Raw genomic sequence first — 20916 nt, 5'->3', positions numbered from 1 at the left:
TATTTCAGACTTTATTCATTGTGACAAGTGCTTTCTACCTTGTGCATTTCTCCCAGCTGTGGGGCAGCGGAGCGAGCGCAGCTCAGGGCTGCACCCGGGCCAGAGCTCTCGCTTTCATCCATGCCGGGGGAGCAGGGGACATCTGAAAGCCCCATTCATCCCAACACCTCACCCTTTTCTCCTCGCTTCCATCGGGAACCAGCTCTCACCATTTCCTGCACTGCGGGTGGTTTGTTCCTAGAACACGCATCCTTGCGTTAATCCAGATTTTAGTACAGCACCATGCGCACATGTTAGTCTTGGTAGAAAAATCTTTGGTCATTTTTTTTTATTCCCAGAAGAGCTGGGATGATCCCTTAAAAAAATCCACCAGGAAGCAGAGGCTGAAATTTTCTTTGCAAGGGACTAAGGAGCACAATCTCCCCGCTAAGCTTCAGCTGCACACACGTGTGTTCGGTCAAGGAAGGAGTATTTCTCCAGTGCAAGTGCATATACATCGGGGTGAAATGCATCACCCAGATGAGTCCTCTCCTCCGCTCCCACTGGCAATCCAAAGAGCCTGAATGATCAGCCCCGCTGCAGACATCTGAAACTGGGCAAGGTGAATCCCACTCCCTGGGTCCAAACTGGCAGAGACTGGCTGCCAGACAGTCTGGACGGGCTTTCATGCCCCAACCTGGCCTTCAGCTTCCTCAGAGCTGAACAGAGCTCCCTCCCTGGAAAGGCACAAATACACATGACCAAGAGGGGCACCTCTGAACCCCGTTTCTGCCCTCCGCATTGCCCCAAAGGAGGGCATAGATCTGCCAGTGACCTGCATCCTTGTCTGGGCTGCCCCAGGGAGCCCCAAAAGATGCTGGTGCAGCCGACCCGCCTGCAGAAACACAAGCTTTTAGAGAAAGGGTCTGCTTTAGTCATGCTTCACATCTTGCACTGTAATTAAACAGCCTGCAAGGCTCCAGGTTTCTCATTAAAAGGAAAAAAAAAAAAGCACAGTCAGAGGTTACACTGTAGGAAGGTAGCGTCCCCTCCTGCTAGTTAGGTGACCCCGAAGGCAAGCGTGCCAAAATCAGAGCTGCTGAAATCTGCCAGCAATCCTCCTCCAGCAGGGCACTCTGCAGGCACTTAACTACCCAATTTTCAGATGCTGCTTCTTGCACAGAGCCTGGCTTTGGTCCATTCTCTCTTTCCAGCTAAGGAAAGGCCCTGAGGCAAAGAAAGTTTCATATAGGACGCGCAGTCTTATCCAGCCAGCAATGCAGTTTAATGAATCCCGACTGTCTCACTAAGCTCACGCTAACACAAGTGCTGCCTCTGTTACTAAACCCTGTATTAGACAGGCGACGGACTGCAGGGAAGACTGGGACCAGAATGTGTTTGCTATTAAAAGCAACAGATGCAAAACCCAAACACAGCTTTTCCAGACTACAAAGGCTTCTGCAAACATCTACAGCAGAGTGCCTTCAGCTGCATGAGCCAAAGCATCCATTTTTTTCTTACATAAATGCATACAAAGCTCTTTCTTTTTCCTCTCAGTACATTCAAGACAATTGCATCTTGTCAAGGATTTGCCGTCACTGCTATTGCTTTACTTTTGGCAACCAAAAGCCTGGATGGCGGAGATGGAGATGCATCCAGCTCACCACAGACCCAGCCTAAACAGAGATAATACACAGCAAGTCCTGAAAACAGAGGTTGCACCTTCCTTAGCCTCAACACCACTTCAATTTCTCCTTTGCAGGTGAAAAAAAGGATCCAGAAACCTCATTTTGGTCATCCTGGTACCAGCCAGCTGCAGCTTTCAGGAACTTAATGGAAGCAGGCAGTTCAGGGTTTGCAGTCCAGAAGATAGTGGCTCAATTATATGCCCAGCAAGGCGATTTGGCGAGCCCTGCGTGGCTCTGCCTGAGCTCCTGGGTGCTCCTGCTGCCAGACTTGTAAAACACCACTGGGCTTCACAGCCCCGCAGCCTCAGCCAGCATCCCAAGTATAAGGGAAGGCAGCAAAATTCGGAAAGATGAGCTATAGTGAAGGTATATCTGGGAGCTGACAAAGCCACCGCAGCCAGCAACGAGCTCCCTGTCCCCAAATCTATTAGTTAATGACGAAGCGCCTTCTTTCCCTGCAGGGCTTGGAGGTTGCACGTTTGGCCTCATCCAGCCCCTCCGAGCTGTGTGTTCAAACCCATCCGAGCAGGGTGCTGGGAGTCACCAGCCGAGCCCTGCTCCCACTGCAGAGCCTGGCCAGCCTCGACCCCCTTACTGCATAAGGGGCTGTATGAATCTGCACTTGGAGTAAAAAGCCCCGCTAATATATCTTGTTCAACAGGACAAGCGCAGCTAATGTCTCGTTAATGGACTAATTTATAAGCTTGTCCTAGAAACAAGCTTGCGTTCCGTCTGTATATCTGCACGATTTGTGCTTGGGGGCTTTTCACCTGAGACCCCTGGTGATAGCACAGAGCATCACCCCCTTTTACAGACAAAAAAAAAAAAAAAAAAGCTAAAACCTCCCAAAATAGAGCCTTGATTACAGGCAATGCTGAATACCTACAGCTCTGTCAGCCATCCCCGGCTGCTCAGCCCCTCCAACAAACCTGCACTAGTGGCTATTTATCTCAGAGCAGGCTGATGACCCCAAAGCCGGGACCCGCGCACCCCAATTTCAAAGCCGGGGGAGCAGCACTACGTCACACAAATATGTACTTGTAATTGGCCTCATGATCCACAGGGTTTTGTGCCCTCCCTTAATGGTACCTGCAGTTTGAGATAGTTCAGTGGAAACTAGCGGAAAAGAAGTATTTGTTTAGCTAAGGGCACGACAACGAAGCCCTAGCTCTTCACAGAGCATTGACTGTGGAAAGGGCTCATATACAAAAACCTACAATAAATCCTAGATTAGCACACAACCACTTCATTTTTGTTTAATTTTCTTCCCCATGCAGACTGGCAGCGTGACAATGGCAACGGAGGGAATCGGTCATGGTTGTCAAGTTCAGGCAATTTTATTGAGAGAAAAAAAAATTAACGGCTACTTTAATGGCTTTTTTAATGTTTATTGGGCCTGGAGCTACTAATGAATCAAATGTAAGTATCTTCTAAATTGCCAGTTCTGGTCCACCCACTTTGCTCCTCAAAATCCATTCCGAACTCACTGCTCTCCGTGAAGTCCATTTCCATCACTGAGGAGCTTCAGCGCAGCTCCACCAGGTTTCCCCCGTCAGAGCCATGAGTGAGCGCCTGAAACGCGCTCTCAAATCCCCGATCATTGCATCTCTGCTCTCACCATTCCCTTCCAGAGAAAACCCAAAGAACCATACCATTGTGGACAAAGCACAGTCCTTGTGAACCACCCAAGTAGCATCTGAAACCCACTGGAGAGCTGTCAAAAAAATTTCATTTCATTGTATGAATCGATTCCCACTCAGACGCTTGGCAGAAACCCTCACACAAGGGTCCAATTCCACTCTTACAGGGTGTTCATCCAGGGCATCAAAATCAGTCTGGGGACCAAGGAAGAAATGCATTTCCATGAGGCTGGCAGCAGTGATAAACAGCAGACAATATCATGTAACCTGGCTGATGTACTCCCTGCCTGTGTCATAAAAATAAATGAAAGCCATTTCAGTAATAAATCTGCCAGCCGGCGTGAACCAGGCCAAAGAGATCCCCAAATCTGATGAGCAATCGTTAAAGGCTAGATTGCCAGCACGTCTAGGTACTAGCAGCATTTACTTCCACCCGCAGCGGCTCAACACACACCAATTTACAAGCTCAGCCACCGAACGCTGCTGCAGGGCAGAGCTTTGCAGCGCAGGCTTTGGGAAGACCAAGCCCAGAACCAACCACTCAAGAGCTTCTGCCTGGATGAACAGAGCTTGCTTCAGCTTGGAACCAAGCCTACCTGCCCAGGCACAATCTATACACAGAGGCTTACTTGGGTCTATATTAAAGTATTCTCCAACAGCTCCAATCATGCCAAGTTTTCTCTTTGTTTTACCAAGCATAGAAGCAGTAAAACCTTTTCTGTGGGATCTCTGATAGGTCACTGTTCTTCATAGACCATTACTGGGTGCAAAACACTACTGGAATATGTCAGTTAAGTTTTCCCCAGATGACTACTAAAAAATGACAAGTTTTATATGAAAATAGAGAAGGGCTCTGGGGCACACACATTCTCAGAGCATGCTAAAAGCCTGGCGGCTGCCCAGGGGACCGACATCTGCGAGCCAAGCTGGGTAGTTGCGAAGTGGATCATGCAAAGCAGAGCTACAATTCACTGAGGACACCAGGAGATGCCCCATGCTCCAGCAGGGCAGGTATCAGGTAAAAATGAAGATCATGCAGATATCAGACAGCACCCAAAACCTGGGGATTTGCAGGGTGAAGGAGACCCAGCTGTGTGCACATCCCATCCCTTGGCAGCTGGGAGGGCTGTCCTCGGACCCAGCCTGGCAGACACTCACCGAGTGTCTTCAGCTCTGCTCACACACCAAGCCAATGCCTCAGCTCTACATTTTTATCAAGCATTTGCTTGCACACAGACACACAGAGAAGAGAAAGGCTCTTTTATAACGAAGACCACTGCAGGCTAATCTAACATGGCACTGAATTACATTTAATCAAATTAATGTCAGTACTCTAAATTATTTGTGGACACCCCGTTCTTCCAATGCCATCATTTTTCTACCACTTCTCCCCAGTTATAAAAAAAAAATAAATAAAAAAAAACCAGAGGAGCCCACGGCACTACACAAGTAGAACAGATTTCCGTTTCTGACGCTGTCTCATTGAATCAGCATTAGCTGCTTTCCACACACTCCATGGGAATCCAGGCTTGAACAATAAAAAAAAGCAATAAAAAATGGTTTATGTTCTGTTTTACCTGCTCATTTGTGAATCAAAATATCTTTGGACTGAATAAAAAGTTCAGCTACAGAATAATGGTACAATTGCCAGAGCATATGAGGTTTGCCCTTCTCAGATGTCAGCCTGAAAAGTTGTCTGGGGTAGCAGCAAACATTCAGCCCTCCAAGGGAAGGGAAAAGCTTTTGCAAGCATCTCAGACACATTTATGGGGTCTGTGGGATCACAAAATACTGTAGTGAGGGTGCAGGTAATGGCATTTCCTTCCCTACTTCTGTGGGAGAATTCCACCATTAATTACTGCAATTCCTTCTTATTACACTGGCAACGTCCCTTCTTTCCCCAGAGCAGCAGAGTCCGGCCTGGCCTTTCCCCCCAGGTCATTCCCACGTTTGCCACAGGGCACTGGGATGAACTGTGCATCTCATGGTGCAAAACCAGTTTCCTGTGGACCTCCCGAAGGCGGCATCTGCTGCAGATGCACTGGTGATTGCAGGAGACATGATGGGACCAAGCTCCAGGAGCAGGAGAATCCCTCTCGGTACATATTCTTGTGACATTTTCCTACTCTTACAGCTCCCCCAGCTCATTATGGTCAAGGACAATTAAGTCGATTTATAGCACATTTTTCTGAATGGCACTGCTCACTCATTGCTACGGTTTTGTGATCTGACCTTTTCTTTTCCTCCTCTGGTGAAGGGCGAGGCAATGGGTCTCCTGAAACTCCATGCACACCCAAGGGCTGCATTCCTCCACGTGGGAGGTAGCAGGGCTGGCTTCTCTTGGGTGGTGGGGTATTCTTGGTTCATTAGTACTGTTAACATTTGGCATGCAATTCTGCTGAGGATTTTATTCTACTTGCAGAGCTGTATTTTTGCTAAATCAAGGACAGCACAGCCAATGCCAGTAATACTCAGCTAGCAGCTTCAATTCAGTTATGTTTACCCATTGCACAAATAAACCTTTCCCCTCTAATGAAAGAATTCCAGTAGGCTGCGAAGCAGAGAAGGAGAATTTGAAGCACCATCTCCATTTTAGCTTTTTTTAATCCCCGGCTGGCTGAACAGACTGCTTTTCAAATTAAAGCCCCATATTAAAAGCAGAAGCTGAGTGTCATAGTCCAATTGCCCCGAGCCAGCAGTGCTGGCAGTGAAGGTCACTCAGTGGCAATGGAGAGGGTGAGCGAAAGAAGCTGCTCTCTTGGACTGTGGGGCTCATGCTGGAGGGTAACGGCAAGAAAAACAAGGAAAGTCGCTTTCCTAACACTGCCCTTAAACACAACAAAGCAATGGGCAACTTAAAGGGAATATAAGAATTTCTCCAGACACAGAAATGTAGCCCAATATGCAGATGTTAGTATTTGGAAAGAGAACTCAGTCTTTTAGAAAACTAAGCTACCTAAATCCATCTTTTATAGCCTATTTCTTCCTTCAACCAAGCCAAAAGATTACACACAATCTGAAATAAACATGGACTTCAGTCCCTTCCTAGAAACGCATACACCAGCAAGTAAGCCTAACGTCACATCAAACTGATGTTTAAATAATCCTGCTGGCTTGTGTTAGCAATATCCACCCCTGACTGAAGTCAATACTTGATCAAGATCATTTACTCTGAACTAGTCACAAACGTTCTTGGTTTTGCATTTGACTGTGAAACTGGTCAGTGTCACCAAGATGCTCTTGCGTGCCATATCAAATGCTGCAGCATTTCGTTTTGTTCTGCAGATTTAAAAAGAATTTTACATCATGGAAACACCGATCAAGAAACTCTGCTTTCAGTGCTGGAAGAAAGCAACACACCAGTGAGGCCAGTGCGTCCCATCCCAGCTCCAGTCCCCAAAATACCTAGTAGCTGCGTCCAGGCAGGATGATAGTCATTGCATTTATGCATTAACACCTGTGATTCCCTTCTTACCATGGTTGTGTTGACTTGTTCTTCCCTGATAACCAATTCACAAGCCCTCAAAAATCTCTGCAAGTTCCAAAAGTGAGAATATTCCCAACAAGCCCTGTCTGACACCACTCAGAACCAACTGGTACTACAAGTGATACTCTATTATTTGTCCTGAATTCCCCCAAAAGAGAAACAGCACTGGTAGAAAAACGTACACACGAGGAGGGTCAGTCCTGACTGCGGTCATCACTCTCTTACCGAAGGAGACCTGAACTGCAACAGAAATTTTTAGTTTGCTGACAACTGAAGTGCTGATCTTGCAAGCTTGTGGGCAAGGGGTCCTGCTGAAGCACGAGGCCTCCAGCTATAAGTTACTAAAACCTTGTCCCAGATGCAGAGCTGGAATTCTCAAGAGCAGAGAAGCCTCTGCTCAACATTCACAGCCCACCCTAGCTATCTGCTAAAATACACTTCTAACTTCCCTTTTTATAGGAAAACCTGTAAAATGTTCATGGCTCACATTACGGTTTACATCTCCAACCCTGCCTCTTCAATGTAAACCTGTGAAAACTGCAGGTCTCCAAAGTCTCTTTCAGCTGTCAATGCTGCCTGTTAAAGCGTACGAGCAGACCCCGAGAGAGGGAGCAGGATTATTGCCTCCTTCCCACTCACCGGTTCTCCTCGGTGCTGCTGGAGATGCAGCTTGCACAGAGCTATCATCAGCAAGACGACCGGTCGCATGTCCGGAGAGCACAGCTAATCACCTAATAATAAATCTCTGGATTTCTGAAAATAATGGAATTATTATTCTTGGAAACAATGCATGTTTCTGCCTTCCTAGATTAACATCTAATTAAGAAGCCCAATATTTTTACAGAGCACTTTTCAAAATCACTTTACCATACTGTGCGTTCATGAATCATTTCCCTTATCTGGAGGATAAGGGCTTTGGTAATACAGGGTGCAAATTAACACAAGAGCCAACTGAAAAAACACAGGAAATTAGGAATCCCCAAAACCAGAACTGGCTGAAGCATGGGCTACAAAGCACTAACAAGCACCAGACAAGCTTCTGCACCCCCCAGTTTTTGTCTCTTACTAATTCTGTACTACCTACTGGGTAGACAGTACATTTGAAACATCTATTTTTCTTAAGAACAGCACCAAACGCCGCTGTGCCAGCAAACACCGGATCTCACCCGGTCCCCCCTGCGGTTACAGGATACGCTTTTTGTTAGACCGTTTTCGTAATCCTGCTTTAAGTTACTATCTACTGCAGGCTGAGTATTCTTCATAAGCATATTAAAGAGCTCTTCTTCTAGGACGCTGCCCCTGTTTTACAGCTGTACTATCACTACGCATCTAACAGTTTGCTCTTGCAATGCTTTTCTTGTCTACCCAACGTACAAGCTGCTCGTTTGCTCACAAATGGGCATTTGTGGACTCAGGCAGCAAAGGGAGCATCCTCGGCGTACTGAAAAAACCCCGCAGCACTATATGCAGGGAGTAATGCAATGCGAAATCTTACACGGAAAATGTTTCCGTATCAAAAGACTCCAACTTCTTAATTTTTGCAACTAAAACTTAATTAGCCTCGTAGCCCATCTGGCAATTTGCAAACCATTACCCAGCATTCTTTGGACCTTGAAATATTTAACATAATGAGGCCCTAATAAGGACTAATCCTTTCACAGAAACTGTTTAACTCTAGGAAAATAATGCCACTTAGTTTGAAATATTCTTCGTTAGCGATTGGAAGTGGCAGTTAATAAAGAAATTGTTATGTAAAAAAAGAAAAGGAATGGACAGCCTGCCATGCCAGGAGCCAAGAAACCAGGTCCTTTCAGTACTCGCTGCACTAGCCAGCTTCAGTGTTTACAACAATTTTAATAATTCATCTAAGAACATCAAAATCGCTACTCAAAACAAATTAACTACTTGTTCCTCATTTGTCCTATATCTGAAGGTTTTACTCCAACAACATCAGAAGCTGAAGGCAAGCAATGCCACAGAGGAAAAGATTCTTAATAATTAAACTTTCATACTAGGCTGACTGTATTAGCTTGAAGTTCCCAGGACTTGGATGAAAGGATTTAAAGCCAGTCCTGGCATGGGTGCCAGAGTCAACTTCCTAGTAAAAGGGATAAGCAGCAAAATGGAAATCAGCCAGGGCTTGCAGGAAATCTTTGTTAAATTATTTCACCTTTTAAATTTGAGAGGAATGAGCAAGGAGAGTGGCCCATTCCCTGAAACCAGCAGAAGCTGATCTCCTACACTGGGAGCGGTTACCCAGCATTGGATAGGGAAGAAAAACATCCAGCCGTGAACAATATTAAAAAGCAATTCCTACCACATACACCATAAAAATCACATACTGAGACATATACAAGGAACCTTTTTTTTTCACCTTATAAATGGCAAAATTCTGCATCAGACAGTTCGCAACTAAGTGTTGCTATTTATTGCAAATAAGCATAGTCAATAAAAATCCCTGCTTCCGAGCCTTCAGCTCCTACTTCTCTGGGGACAAGTGGAAAGTTAATTTCCTTCTGTGCCGAGAGAGGTCTATCATCACACTTGTCAGGCAGGGCCAGAGTAAAGGCATTTTTATCTGCTAACTGCTGGAGTGAGAGCTGCCCACTAATACCACAAAGGTCAAGACCCATCAGCAGAGGATCCCAAGCAGGCATCTATGGGGTATATTTCATTTAAATTCCTTATACCCTCTCCAGAGCATCCCAGAAGTTGCAGCAGACCACCCCAGCATGCAGGGACGCTGAAACCTCGCGCGGAGCCGAACGCACCTGCCTGAAGCGCAGAGGGGTCCCAGCGGCCAAGGGTCCACCGCAGGGTTGGGACCAGCTGCGTGGGACACTGCGGGGGCCGGAGACCCCCAGGAAGGGCTGGGGTGGGTCCGGGGAGCCGCGACAGGAGCCGGCCCTGGCCCTGAGCGGCTGCGGGCGGTGCTGGAGCCCAGCGAGGGTGCCCGGGGCTTGCACGGGGGGCAGCTCACCCCAAATGCTGCCCAGGGAAGAGGGGAGGTGCCACACACGGCCGTAGGAACAGGATTCGGCAGAGGTAGAAGGGTGCGTGGCAAGACCATCGTCTGTCGCCGGCAGTTCCTCTGCTGAAGGTGCATAAACCACAGTAAAATCCAGCTCTCTGGGGGAGCGTTGGCCCTGCCAGGCTAAGGGGAGACAAGGGGATAAGCTGCTTGCCGTGGAGGCCGGGAGGTATGGCTGGACGCTGCCACAGTATTCGACTTACGGGGTGCTTGGAGATCCCACAACATTCACAGGGACATTTATCCTGTTGGTCAGGTTGTTTTTTAAAAGCATAATTACATCCTGCCTTTAAGTACCGCTACTGACACTGCTCAGATGTGCGCTTTCTTGCCCCTCCATCCATGCCCTATCCAGTCTTTCCTTCTTTCTCCAGCTGCCCTGCACATCCCCTCACCACTGTCGGACGGCTGCTGTGTCTTCGGAAACCCCCTCACCCAGCTCACAACACAGCTGTCAAGCACACATCCTCCTGGGTCTCACCTCTCTGTACCGTCCACAGTACCAAAGAGATGTCCTCACTCCCTTTCCAATGCAGGATATTACGTTAGCCCGAATGGCTTCTCCAAAGTTTTACATCCATTTTTAGAAATTCTTTATTTGCAAAACTTGGAGTCCATACTCAAAAAGCATTTCTTTAAGACATGCAGGAAGAACCCTCCTGCAGCACCAAGATTTTCCATCTTTGCAGTTCATCATTCCACACGAATTCTCAGATTTTTTTTACACCATGCAGCTTTAAGTTTCTAGATGTTGGTTATTAAAAAAAACCCATCAACATTAAGCATTACCTAATGATTATCATCATTAGGTTTCAGAGCCAACAGTGTCAGTGCAATTAGGTACAGCTCATTAACATCCTGCCTGCATGCTTACAGTAAGTATACTTCCAACAAGAGGTCTACCATCTCCTTCATAGTCCAGAACACAGACTGCTCAGTGATTTCTTCAAAACACTAATGAATTTCAGTTCCCATTTCTGGAGTAAATTGGATAGTAAAGATTTAGGGGGCAGAGTAAATAAAATTTTATATCAAATGTATAGTGAAAAAACTATAATACCCACATTAAATGTGAAGATGAATGACCCTGACCCAACACAACCTTCATTTCTTCCTTTTGTCTAACCTTCTACACATCCCCAAGACTGTTCTGCTGGGCTGCAGAACCCAGATCTGCTCTGCAGCGGACACGGGATATCGATAACAAGTAAAGGTTTGGCCAACACATTTGTTAGAGCCTGTGGGTCCCACCCAGCAACTTACCAGGAAGCGGACATCATCAAAGCCGTTCAAAAGCAGCTTACTCTCATATTGCTGCAGGCCAATGGACTCCAGCCACTCCCCGACACTCTGCTCCAGCATCCGCGAACCTGACGAGAGAGGAATCGGCAGACGCTTGAAAAGGGAAAAACCGTTAAGGCGGTAGCAGCGGCACTCTGAGGAAGACAGATGGCATTGCCACATCATAGTCATTACCATAAAGAAACTCAAAAAATTATGCTCAGAGTACAACAAATCAGCTGGCAGACAATTCCTCTTGTGTGCACAGACCATGGACAACAAGCTTCCAGTGCCTCCGCGGGCTCCGGGTTCAATTTGTATCCCAGTTAACACTCAGAAAAAGAAACACCTCGCCCGGGCAAACTGTTTAGAAGCACTCCTGGGACCATGACATCACATGCACTGCTTTCAGGGCTCAGGCGAGTTTCTTGCCAGGCAAACATATGAAGCCCAACCCCACAGGGATGTGGATCCACTCCTTGGCTCATCTGAAGGGGGCGGGAGGAGGGCAGTGAACTTTCACCCAAGGCATTCCCAGCCAGTCGTAGGTGCGAGGGAATGGAGCGGAGCCGCTCGCAAACGCACAGAGCTGTGCAGGTCCTCTCATCCATGCAACTTCGGACGTACTACCCTGCTCAGCGGGCCAGCGGAGAGGGCCAGGCGCATTGGAGGCACAAAGCAGCTAGGGAGAAAATACATCTTCATGCAGCTGAGACACAAAACAGACACGACGGACTTTCAGAAAAGCAGCAGAAGCCAGGCTAGAGCAGCTGTCCACAGGAAGACATGCAAGACAAAGAAAGCACACAAACTGCAGCAGAAGAAAAGAAGGGCTTATACTTTTTTTCCCCAAGCAGTCCTGAAAGAGGCAAACCATGGTAAGGGTTTTTTCTCGCCGTTATTGTGTTAAGAGGAGCAGAGGCGCGAGAGACACCGAGCATGAGTCTGAGAGTCCTGGCACTGTCATTTTACCACCTATCCGGATGCATTGCATTTCAGCACGCTGCTCAGACCAGACTGGCTGCACCGGAGAGTCTAACTACACTGCTGCACTGGGTGACAGCAAGAGAGACAGAGGAATCAGTACAGTTTTCACCCAATACATTCAGTCCTGCTAGGTGTTTGGTGCACGCTTGTATTTGCCCTTCCTTCATTTTCTTCAGCTAAGTGCAGCTGCTGCATCCGAGCCCCTCATTCACACAGGGAGCAGCTCTGGAGGAGGAGGCATTTTAGTTCCTTGCTTCTAAACCAAGTCAAAACAAGAAGAAACCAAATGCAAGCACACTCTCTCCTCTTCCTGCAGCAGCTCAAGTCCAAGACATGCCCTGGCACCTCCTCTCAGCCTCTGATAAGAGAGATTCTTCCCAACACCCTACGGAAGCTGTGCAGGCAAGCTCTCCCTTCCCTCACCCCTGGGAAGAGAGTCCAGTGACTTGTTACTCTCCTCTAAAAAAGCTTGAGACCTTAGATATGACAAAAAAAGTTCAGAGATCTCCTTTTCATCAGGAAATTTGCTATGCAAGACAGGCAGAATTTTGCAGGCTTCTTAGCACATCTGTTTCAAGGGTATATGCAAATAAAAAGATGATCAGGAAAAGCAAGTTTGCTTTCTTTGAACCTTCAGGTCAGCTGAAGCTGCTTGGTACCTTCCAAGCCATCCTTCCCACCCCCGCCCGCTGCAATGGCTGCACAACGCAGAGCTCACGGTGTTATCTGGAAATTCTTGGGGTAAGGGATCCTGCTGCTCTGGTCCACAGAAGAGCTCCTCTGCCAGGCGAGCCGCGCTCGGCGAGTTCGAGAGAGCTGCCCAGTCTCTCTAGTGCACACTGCAGCACGAGAAACGCAGAGATCACAAAAGGTTTCCGTCTCCCTCCCCTAACACAGCCTGTGCAGAAGAGCAGCATCTAAACCTGGAATTTATGCAACAAACTCCCGCTCGCCCAGGGTCTCCATCCTTCCCTCCCGTCGATCCTCGCTGGTCCGCCAGCAGCCAGGCAGCCGTGTCCCCTCACCAAGCAATTGTGCGTCCTTGCAGAGCGCTGCAGCGGCGTGCTTTGTCTGAAGGCAGCGAGCTCCACGCTTGCCGTTCCACTCTCAGTCCTGTCTCCTGCTCTCGCATTGCCTGTCCCTCCCTTCTCTTCATCCTCTTACCCCTCCCAGCTTTTCCATCCGCTGTAGAAGCAGTGAGCAGCCTTCGCAGCAGAAGCTGCAGGAGAGGGGAGGGAGACAGCAGCTTTATAACTCTCCAGTGGAAATTACTGACTTCTCAATATTTACTCAATGATGGACTACACAGCTTGGGTTTCAAAAAATGATGTTACAGGTCTGCTTTGACAGTTCTAAGTGATTTGTGGCTGGTTCATATTTAATTTGTCGAGAGAGAGGTGAGGGAACTGTTTGCTGCCTACTACAGCATTTCTGGAGGCAGTCAGGGTATTGGCGGGGGAATGAAACCACAGCAGTTCCTTCCTCTGAGCTCCTGAATTTCATTTAAAAAAAATTATTTACTCTACTCAGCCTTTTGTACACTCGTAAATGTATTCCTGCTTTTAAAGGGGAAACCTACAGTGACACCAAGTGCAGGTTTTCTGTTTTTAAATCCACTTCAAGTCAAGACAAAATGAAGGGGGGGTAGGTATTTGGAGGGAGGGGAATGGAGGGGTTTACTTTAAAAAGAAAAAGAAGATAACAGATGCCCCAAACATCCTAGGCCAAAAACAAAGCAGCCCAAAATACACTTGATATTTGCGTGTTACAAGGATGACACAAGAACAATCGAATCCCAGTCACTGTGCCCCCCAGCAAGAGCCCGATCACAACTTCTAATTGAAACAAACTCCTAATTCTCAGCTCCATCCTTCCCCTTACGCTCCACATTTTAGGAATCCTACCTTTAAAAGGTCTCCAGATGGCAGAGGGGGAAACAGTCAATAGAGTGTAGTTAGAGTATCTAAAAGTTGCAAAGAAAGCAAGCCAAGCTGTTCAGTTCCTCTTGCAAGACATTTTTCAAGTAACACAGCATGCTTCCAAGAAAACAGGAAAGGGAGAAGACTGTGAGGGCCCAGAAAGGTCCTTTTGTAAGTTAATTGTTTTAATAAAGACCTTTAGTGCAAAGTTTGAGTCTGTTTGGAGGACGAAATAAGTACGTGGGCCATGCCGGACAAAAAGCATCACCCTGTTTGCTCACGGAAACGGATAACAGTTTAACATGACCTGGTGTGGCCTGAAGACACAAGACCAAGCTTTACCTGGAAGAAAAAACTGCAACTCGAAACAAGTGTTGATGAAACCACTGTCCACGCACAAAGCGAACATGCAACAGAACCAAGTCAGGCAGTTATGGCTACAACTGGGGATGATCATCAGCTGGAAGTCCTTAAATCCATTGAGTGGGGGCTATAAACTCAGGCAGTGCATTAGGCAAGATGGACAGGCAAGGAGAATGTAGTCATTAGTGCTATCAGATGCAAGAAATACAGCCAGCATCCAACTTTACTGGAACTAAGATCAATTAGCCAAATGCAGATTGCTAACAAATTTCTCCCTCTCATGTCAAGTAAAACACCAAGCACATTCCTCACATCCCAAGTCAACTGCAGAGTTAACTCACCAAGCCCCAAATGCATTCCCTGTCCAGTGCAGCATGCCTCCTGCCTGCATCAAGCTGATTTATTGAGCAGAGACCACTCATCTCCTGTATTTTGGGGGAGAGAAACACTGCCAGACAAATCACCGTAACCCAGCGAACAACACACAGGTTTCTTGTTCAAAGCCAGCAGTGAGATGAGACGCTGCAGTGCAGTGGGGTTGAGTTTCTGCTGCGAGACCTGTATTCCCCTACCCCTCTGACTCACATCTGGAAAGAAGAGATGATCAGAAGTGGGTTGCTGGAGCTAAATAAATGTGTGACTGCAAAACACACATGCAGAGAGACACAGACTGAATACAAATGTCTGTTCCCAGGCCAAAAAACCCTTTACGGCAAAGGTTAGGTGGAATCCGGAATCCTTTAAGAGATGGTGTTCCTCGATTCCCCAACCTCTGAAAAGCACTTACCGACACGGATCAGTGATAGACTTCTTTCCTCTCGCCTATACCACCCCACTCTCAGGAAATACATTTGGAAGATTTTCTTACAAGCTCTACCAGGAAATCAGAGGGTCAAACTTGTTGGCCAAGAAATAGATTCTAGCTCCAAATTCTATAAAGATGCCAGAATGCATCTAATTATCTTATCATCCAGGGGCCTCAGAAGTTTAATGTGCTCGTCCATAACACCATGACAAGACACAGAAGTTACCCTGTTTTATGGAGGAAAACTTTACGGTACAGAAACCAGCTATTTGCCCAAATTTGTATGGGAAGTCTGGGGCATGGCAGGGACCCGAAACCAAGCGTCTCGGGGCCTGAGCTTGTTCCAGCGTGACTCCAAGGGTCCCTGTTTTCCCTAGACCCAAGTCAGTTGTATGTAATAACTGCTTGTATAAACAGACTCCAAACATACTTATCTCTGCAGTAACTGCCAAGCAAGGCATTTTATCTTTCTAGGCAAATTAGTGATTCCAGACACCAAACTAGTCAGGAGCCCCAATATTCTCAAAGCCCACCCATTTTTGGGGATGAGAGAGCATTTGGAAAGTTCCCTGCAGCTCCCTGCACATTTGTGATATGATCTGAAGCATTAAAACAGCCCTAACAAAGCCCTGAGGAGCAAAAGCTAAATGCTGCTAGAAAACAAAAAATGTAAGGGTGCACGCACCCCAGGACACCCTTCATCTTCACAGCAAGGGGCTGGCAAAACACTGCCCGCTCTCTGGCTAGCTGTGCTCATAGGAAGGGAAGGAGAAACAGGGAATATGTACAGCAGCTGATCTGTGTATGAGGGATCCCAAACCGAGCGTAACACAGCACAGCCTGCAGGAAAACACCCGGCTTAAGGACAAGGCAGCTCCTGGGTCCGTCTGCTTCCAGAGACGGGTGTCCATTTTGCTGAAAACTCCCTGCACAACGGCAGCTTTTGCTGAAGTGCTGGCTCCTCCTCTCCCCTCCATGTTAGACCTCTTCACTAACGATATCGATCCATCACACACGCTGCTACAGCTATGGACCAGCTCAGGGAGGGGAGGGCTTGTCATAAAGCAGGATGCTAAACAGTTGCCATTGCATTAGACCAAAAACCACACGCCGTTTTGCATCCCTCTGCAAAGCCATTTGACCCTAGAAAACATAAGCCTTAATCAGTACCACAGTATCTACGGTGGGCACAGGTTAAACTCCCACTGGGAATGCACGGTGGATTCCTCCTCACCAAAGCAAAAGCCCAAGTGACAAATGGATATGAGATAAGCTTTATTATGGCAAGCGTGAGCTGCGTGTGCAGATACATATTAGCATCTCATCAAGAGGAGACACTGCCCACCCGGAGCAGTTCAGATGCAGCAGTTTGGAGGTGAAGGATTTAAAAGGACAGAATTCCTCGCGGTGGCAGCTCTCCAGCATCCTCCATCACGCTGCAGTAAAGGCAAAAAAGCTCTCGAGTTCTGCTTTTGTTTTTGTTCCTGATTTAAAGGCAGAGAAGGGAATTCATGCTTAAAGCATAGGGGAGAAGCACGTGTCCTGCAAGCAGCCTTGTTTAGTGGATATCGATACCTACAGGTGTACTCACAAAAAGCCTAGCATCACCTAAGTTGAGGCATGTGGCAGATTAACCACATCCAAAGGGCACATCCATCATGACACTGGTGCTGACTCGCAACTGGCATCACCCCAGTTCTGCTCTCAGCACAGCCACTGCCCTAACTGAAGTAGCCAGGGAGGACGATTCTCCCCCCAGAGAAATCCAAGAGGCATTGGGAGAAGGCCATGTCCCTGAACAGGCAGGACTGTTCCCGGCTATTGGGATGGTGGCACTTGGTCAGCCAGGAAGCATCCCAAAGGACAGCACTGCCACAGCTGAACTGGTCTCACCATCAGAAAGCATCTCCTACGACAACATTTTCAAGATGTAGATTTTCTAAAACCCTTGGGCAGTACATGACTTTTAGGCACCTTCAGTCCCCAGACAGCAGAGTTCATCGGCATCCATTTAATCAAGCTCTGTACGCTGTGTCTCACTACAAACAGCTCCGTTTCAAAAGGCGCCATTAAAGCCAAACAATTATCTCCTCCTTTGAAGGCCACAGACTCGGCTCCATATGGGAGACGACGCTCCCGAGGACCTATGGCTCTGCGGGCAGCAGCGGAGAGGACAGGTTCCTTAAACTGCTGGTTTCCAGAGTGAAGCTGCATCCCGGGAAGAGAAGAATTAAAATAAGCCTCCTGAGCAGCTTGGAAATGTAGAAGCATTGAGATAGTCAGCTAAGAAAGGGGAAAGGGGTAGGATATTTCCCCGCTCTGCGAACAGTAGGGAGACAGGTCTAGGGACATTTGCACTGATATCAAAGCATCCTTCCTCTGTTAGTTCCACCTCCCCTTCACATCTACTTTCATCAAAAGAAGGCACAAAAAGTATGGGGAAAAAAGCTGGTAAAATGGCAAAACGATCCTGTTTGATGTGCAGTGCCAAGGCATGCAATGAGGTCACTGCAGGACCAGTGGAGGAAGATTTTTCAACTGAGACTTAGTTCTCCCTGCTGCTCCAGTCTGGATCCCAAACACAAACTCGGCACAGGGTTCGCTATTCCCCACAGCCCAGCCGCCTCCACTTATAACATTTATGGAAATGAGTGTTTTAACCTAGGATCGTCTCCCATCGCTCTGATGCTGCATTGCGGAGATAAGAGTTATAATAGTTGCAAACATGGCTGGAGGAGGACGTTGCTCTGTTTGAGGAAAATCAATGTACTAAATGACACTACGATTCCTTCTTCACCTTGTTTTATGGAAATTAGAAAAAGCAAAGACAAAATGCACAACTAAATCATCTCACACACTATTTATAAAGTTTTATAATAAAAATTAATAAAACTACATACTTCAAGGTCACAGAAGTATGTAGGTGAAATATATAGAAAAAACCCCTGTGATTAGTTTTATCTGATTTGGAGCAACAATAGGGCATTTAGGGTTTTACAGGCAGAAAGTTGGAGAAGAAATGTTAAAATATTCTGGCGAAAACGGTAGCTTTCCTGGAAAATCACCACAACACTCCAGCTACTCCTGACGGTTTGTTTTAGAGGCTGGGTGGCAAAAGCTGCTCTTTACATCTTATTCTATTGCAACCAGACTAAACCTGTCCCTTGGTAAACTCCAGCTAAGACAAACTATCTGAGCAAGGACTCCACAGTCTTTGCTTGAGCATTCCTGGTCCCCAGCAAATGTTCCTTAATCTGTGAAATACCAACAGCCTCCAAGGGACACCTTCTGACACAACCCAACGTACACTGAACCTCCTCGTGCCTCAGTGGCAGCCTGCTCCGAGCCCGCTCTTCCCCATCAGCTGCCGTCTTACCCAGAGGAAAACCGTCCCAAGCATGCCCGCAGAGTGGCTTTATTTCCAAACATGCTCAGCAGTGAACATGCAGCTGGGATGAGTGAATTCCCGTGGACATAACACGGATATTTGGTGTCTTGGCTATAGTCACTCTGATGTACAACTCTAAATACAAAATTCCTATCCTATCCTCCCAGGGTTGAAAGGATTTTGTGAGCCTTAAAGAACAAAATACTAGAATGTGGAGAGCTATAGAGAGGTTCTGCTCATTTCCAAAGGGACAGACCCACACTTACATAATGAAAAAAGCCAGAAAAAGAGCATCTTGCTACTGCATTATGTATTTAAAACAAAAGCAAGATTGTTGTGGGGGTTGTGAGACCAGCCAGAAGACAAATATGCAGCAGCTCTGTTTCAGACTGACTGCTTAAAGAAAATTTTGTTGCTATCCACCAGAGAAGAACAGAAACTTGAGACAAACATATTCTGAAAGGCAGGAGAGAACTGTAAGCAATCAGTTCGACTTTCTTAGAGGCTATGTCAAGAACAACAGTAATTGTAGGAGCCAGGATCAGTAGAACTTTCTATCCCTAGGACACCAGCTAGAGTCCTTACACCATCTTTCAGCTGCAAATTAGATTTTTTTTTTTTTTTTTGTACGTGCAGAAAACCTGATCTTCCTCCTACACATTGAGCAAAAACTAGTTGTGAAGTTTTAAGTATCAGAACACAGTGGTTATTAGGCTGTGTGAGCAGGGACAATGAGCCAGCCACTCTGGAGCTGATTTTACTGCCGCGAGCTTGCAGAAGAGCACAAGAAGCATCCCAGACCACTCACGCAAGCCAGCAACTCTCATGTCCACCTAAAGGGAAGGACTATAAGGAGTCACTTCACTTATCAGAAACCACTAATAAAAACTTCACAATTCTCAGCAATAAGCCTTTGTTTAAAGCTATTCAAAGATGCAAAATATCACCTCAAAATTTACCACATCCTAAGCAGTAATACTAAGCCCCCAAAATTTATAAACAGGCAGTTTCAACAAGAAACAAAACCCCCTACACACACACTGCTGTCACTGGGTGAGTATTAATCAGGGTCCCTCCCCTGTCCAACAGGCTGGGGGTACCAGCTGCAATGCCCTTCACCCAGCCCATTTCCCCCAAAAGCCTGCTGGGAGACAAGGACAGCTGCATTATATAAAATTAAATACATCTACCTAGGGGAGTATTGAATTAAGACTGCTGGTAGCAGTATTGAGCATTATACTGGGAAGCTGAGGTCTGCTCCTTCTGTGCCAGAGCCTTCCTCTCCCTTCTGGGAGCCAAAGCAGGTTAAAAAGAGCTGCACGCAGGAGCCAGCACCTTCTTTTTGTACAGAGCACAACCGAGACAGACACACATGAGCTGGGTACGCTACCTGAGATCCTCTGCTGCTCCTGAGAAAAGTCAATGCCTTCACCGATGGAACTCATGATTTTCTCAATCTGAAAAAAAAAAAAAAAAAAAAAAAAAAAAAAAAAAAAAAAAAAGCACATGGTACATTATTCATAAAGCCTTAGGAAAAGTTAAAGGCAGCCCTGGGATTTCACCTGCCACGTGACTGCTGAAGAAATCCAGGAAAGGATGTTAAGATACCTCTTGACCCAGAAAAGGTACCCTTAACACCTTGCCTGGAAAAGTCTTCGTAAGGATGGATGACTCAGAAGGGATGCAGAGAGGTTGGGACTCCACAGAGCCTTCCCTTCCACAACTTGTCAGTGCCTGAAAATAAACAGCTCCACCAAAACCATCCCTCTGGAGCACAAAATCAGGGAGAAGGAAAGGAACCCCAAACTCCTCAGCTCACCCTGTATAAACATGCAGCCCCACCTTCACCAGCAGCAAAGCCTGAGAAATGCAGTTCACTAACTCTTTCACAGCACGCAGCAAGTAAACTTGGCTTCACCTCAGTCTCGGTTTGGTTGGGTATTTTTGATTTGGTTTGGTTTTTTTAAACCATCACATTTCCCAATCCTCTGCATGTATGCTGTGCTCCTCACCACTGCCACTGAGAGCAGAGATGCTTAGAAAGAGTTTGAAAATAGATCAAGTTTGCAAAAGCAGCAACATCATGGGGCAAATGCCTTAACTACCCAGGAGAGGGAGCTAAAGACAATTCCATCCCCTGACTTAAGCGCTTCACAGTCAATAGCTCAAGGCAAACTTCATGCAATTAAGAAAAAAAGGTAAAAACTACTGCCCAAGATGGTGTCTTCAAGTCCGCTTAAGAGTTGCATTTAAATGACTGCATTTGCCACAAAAAAAAATAAATTAATGCAAGTTGCAATTTTCATACAACCTACAGGATACTTTCTTAAATGAGAACAGAAACTTTT

The 20916-nt window shown here is 46.7% G+C and overlaps 1 protein-coding gene across 9 annotated transcripts in view; it reads right to left on the bottom strand.

Moving 5' to 3' along the window:
* The window catches only part of ANKS1A (ankyrin repeat and sterile alpha motif domain containing 1A), a 111476-nt gene that overhangs the window by 18827 nt on the left and 71733 nt on the right, over positions 1 to 20916 (bottom strand). For 8 of the 9 annotated variants that reach the window (XM_029999474.2, XM_041119664.1, XM_029999475.2 and 5 more), the window contains 2 exons: positions 19959 to 20025; positions 11089 to 11195 (listed from right to left, as the gene is read on the bottom strand). In XM_029999474.2, the coding sequence (XP_029855334.1) occupies positions 11089 to 11195; positions 19959 to 20025 (174 nt within the window). Of the gene's footprint in view, positions 1 to 11088; positions 11196 to 19958; positions 20026 to 20916 lie in introns of those variants that run through there. The other variant, XM_041119665.1, reaches the window with a different exon arrangement.

This window comes from Aquila chrysaetos, chromosome 24 (assembly GCF_900496995.4).
Source record: "Aquila chrysaetos chrysaetos chromosome 24, bAquChr1.4, whole genome shotgun sequence".
NCBI lineage: Eukaryota > Metazoa > Chordata > Aves > Accipitriformes > Accipitridae > Aquila > Aquila chrysaetos.
This window is presented reverse-complemented; position numbering and strand designations above follow the sequence as displayed.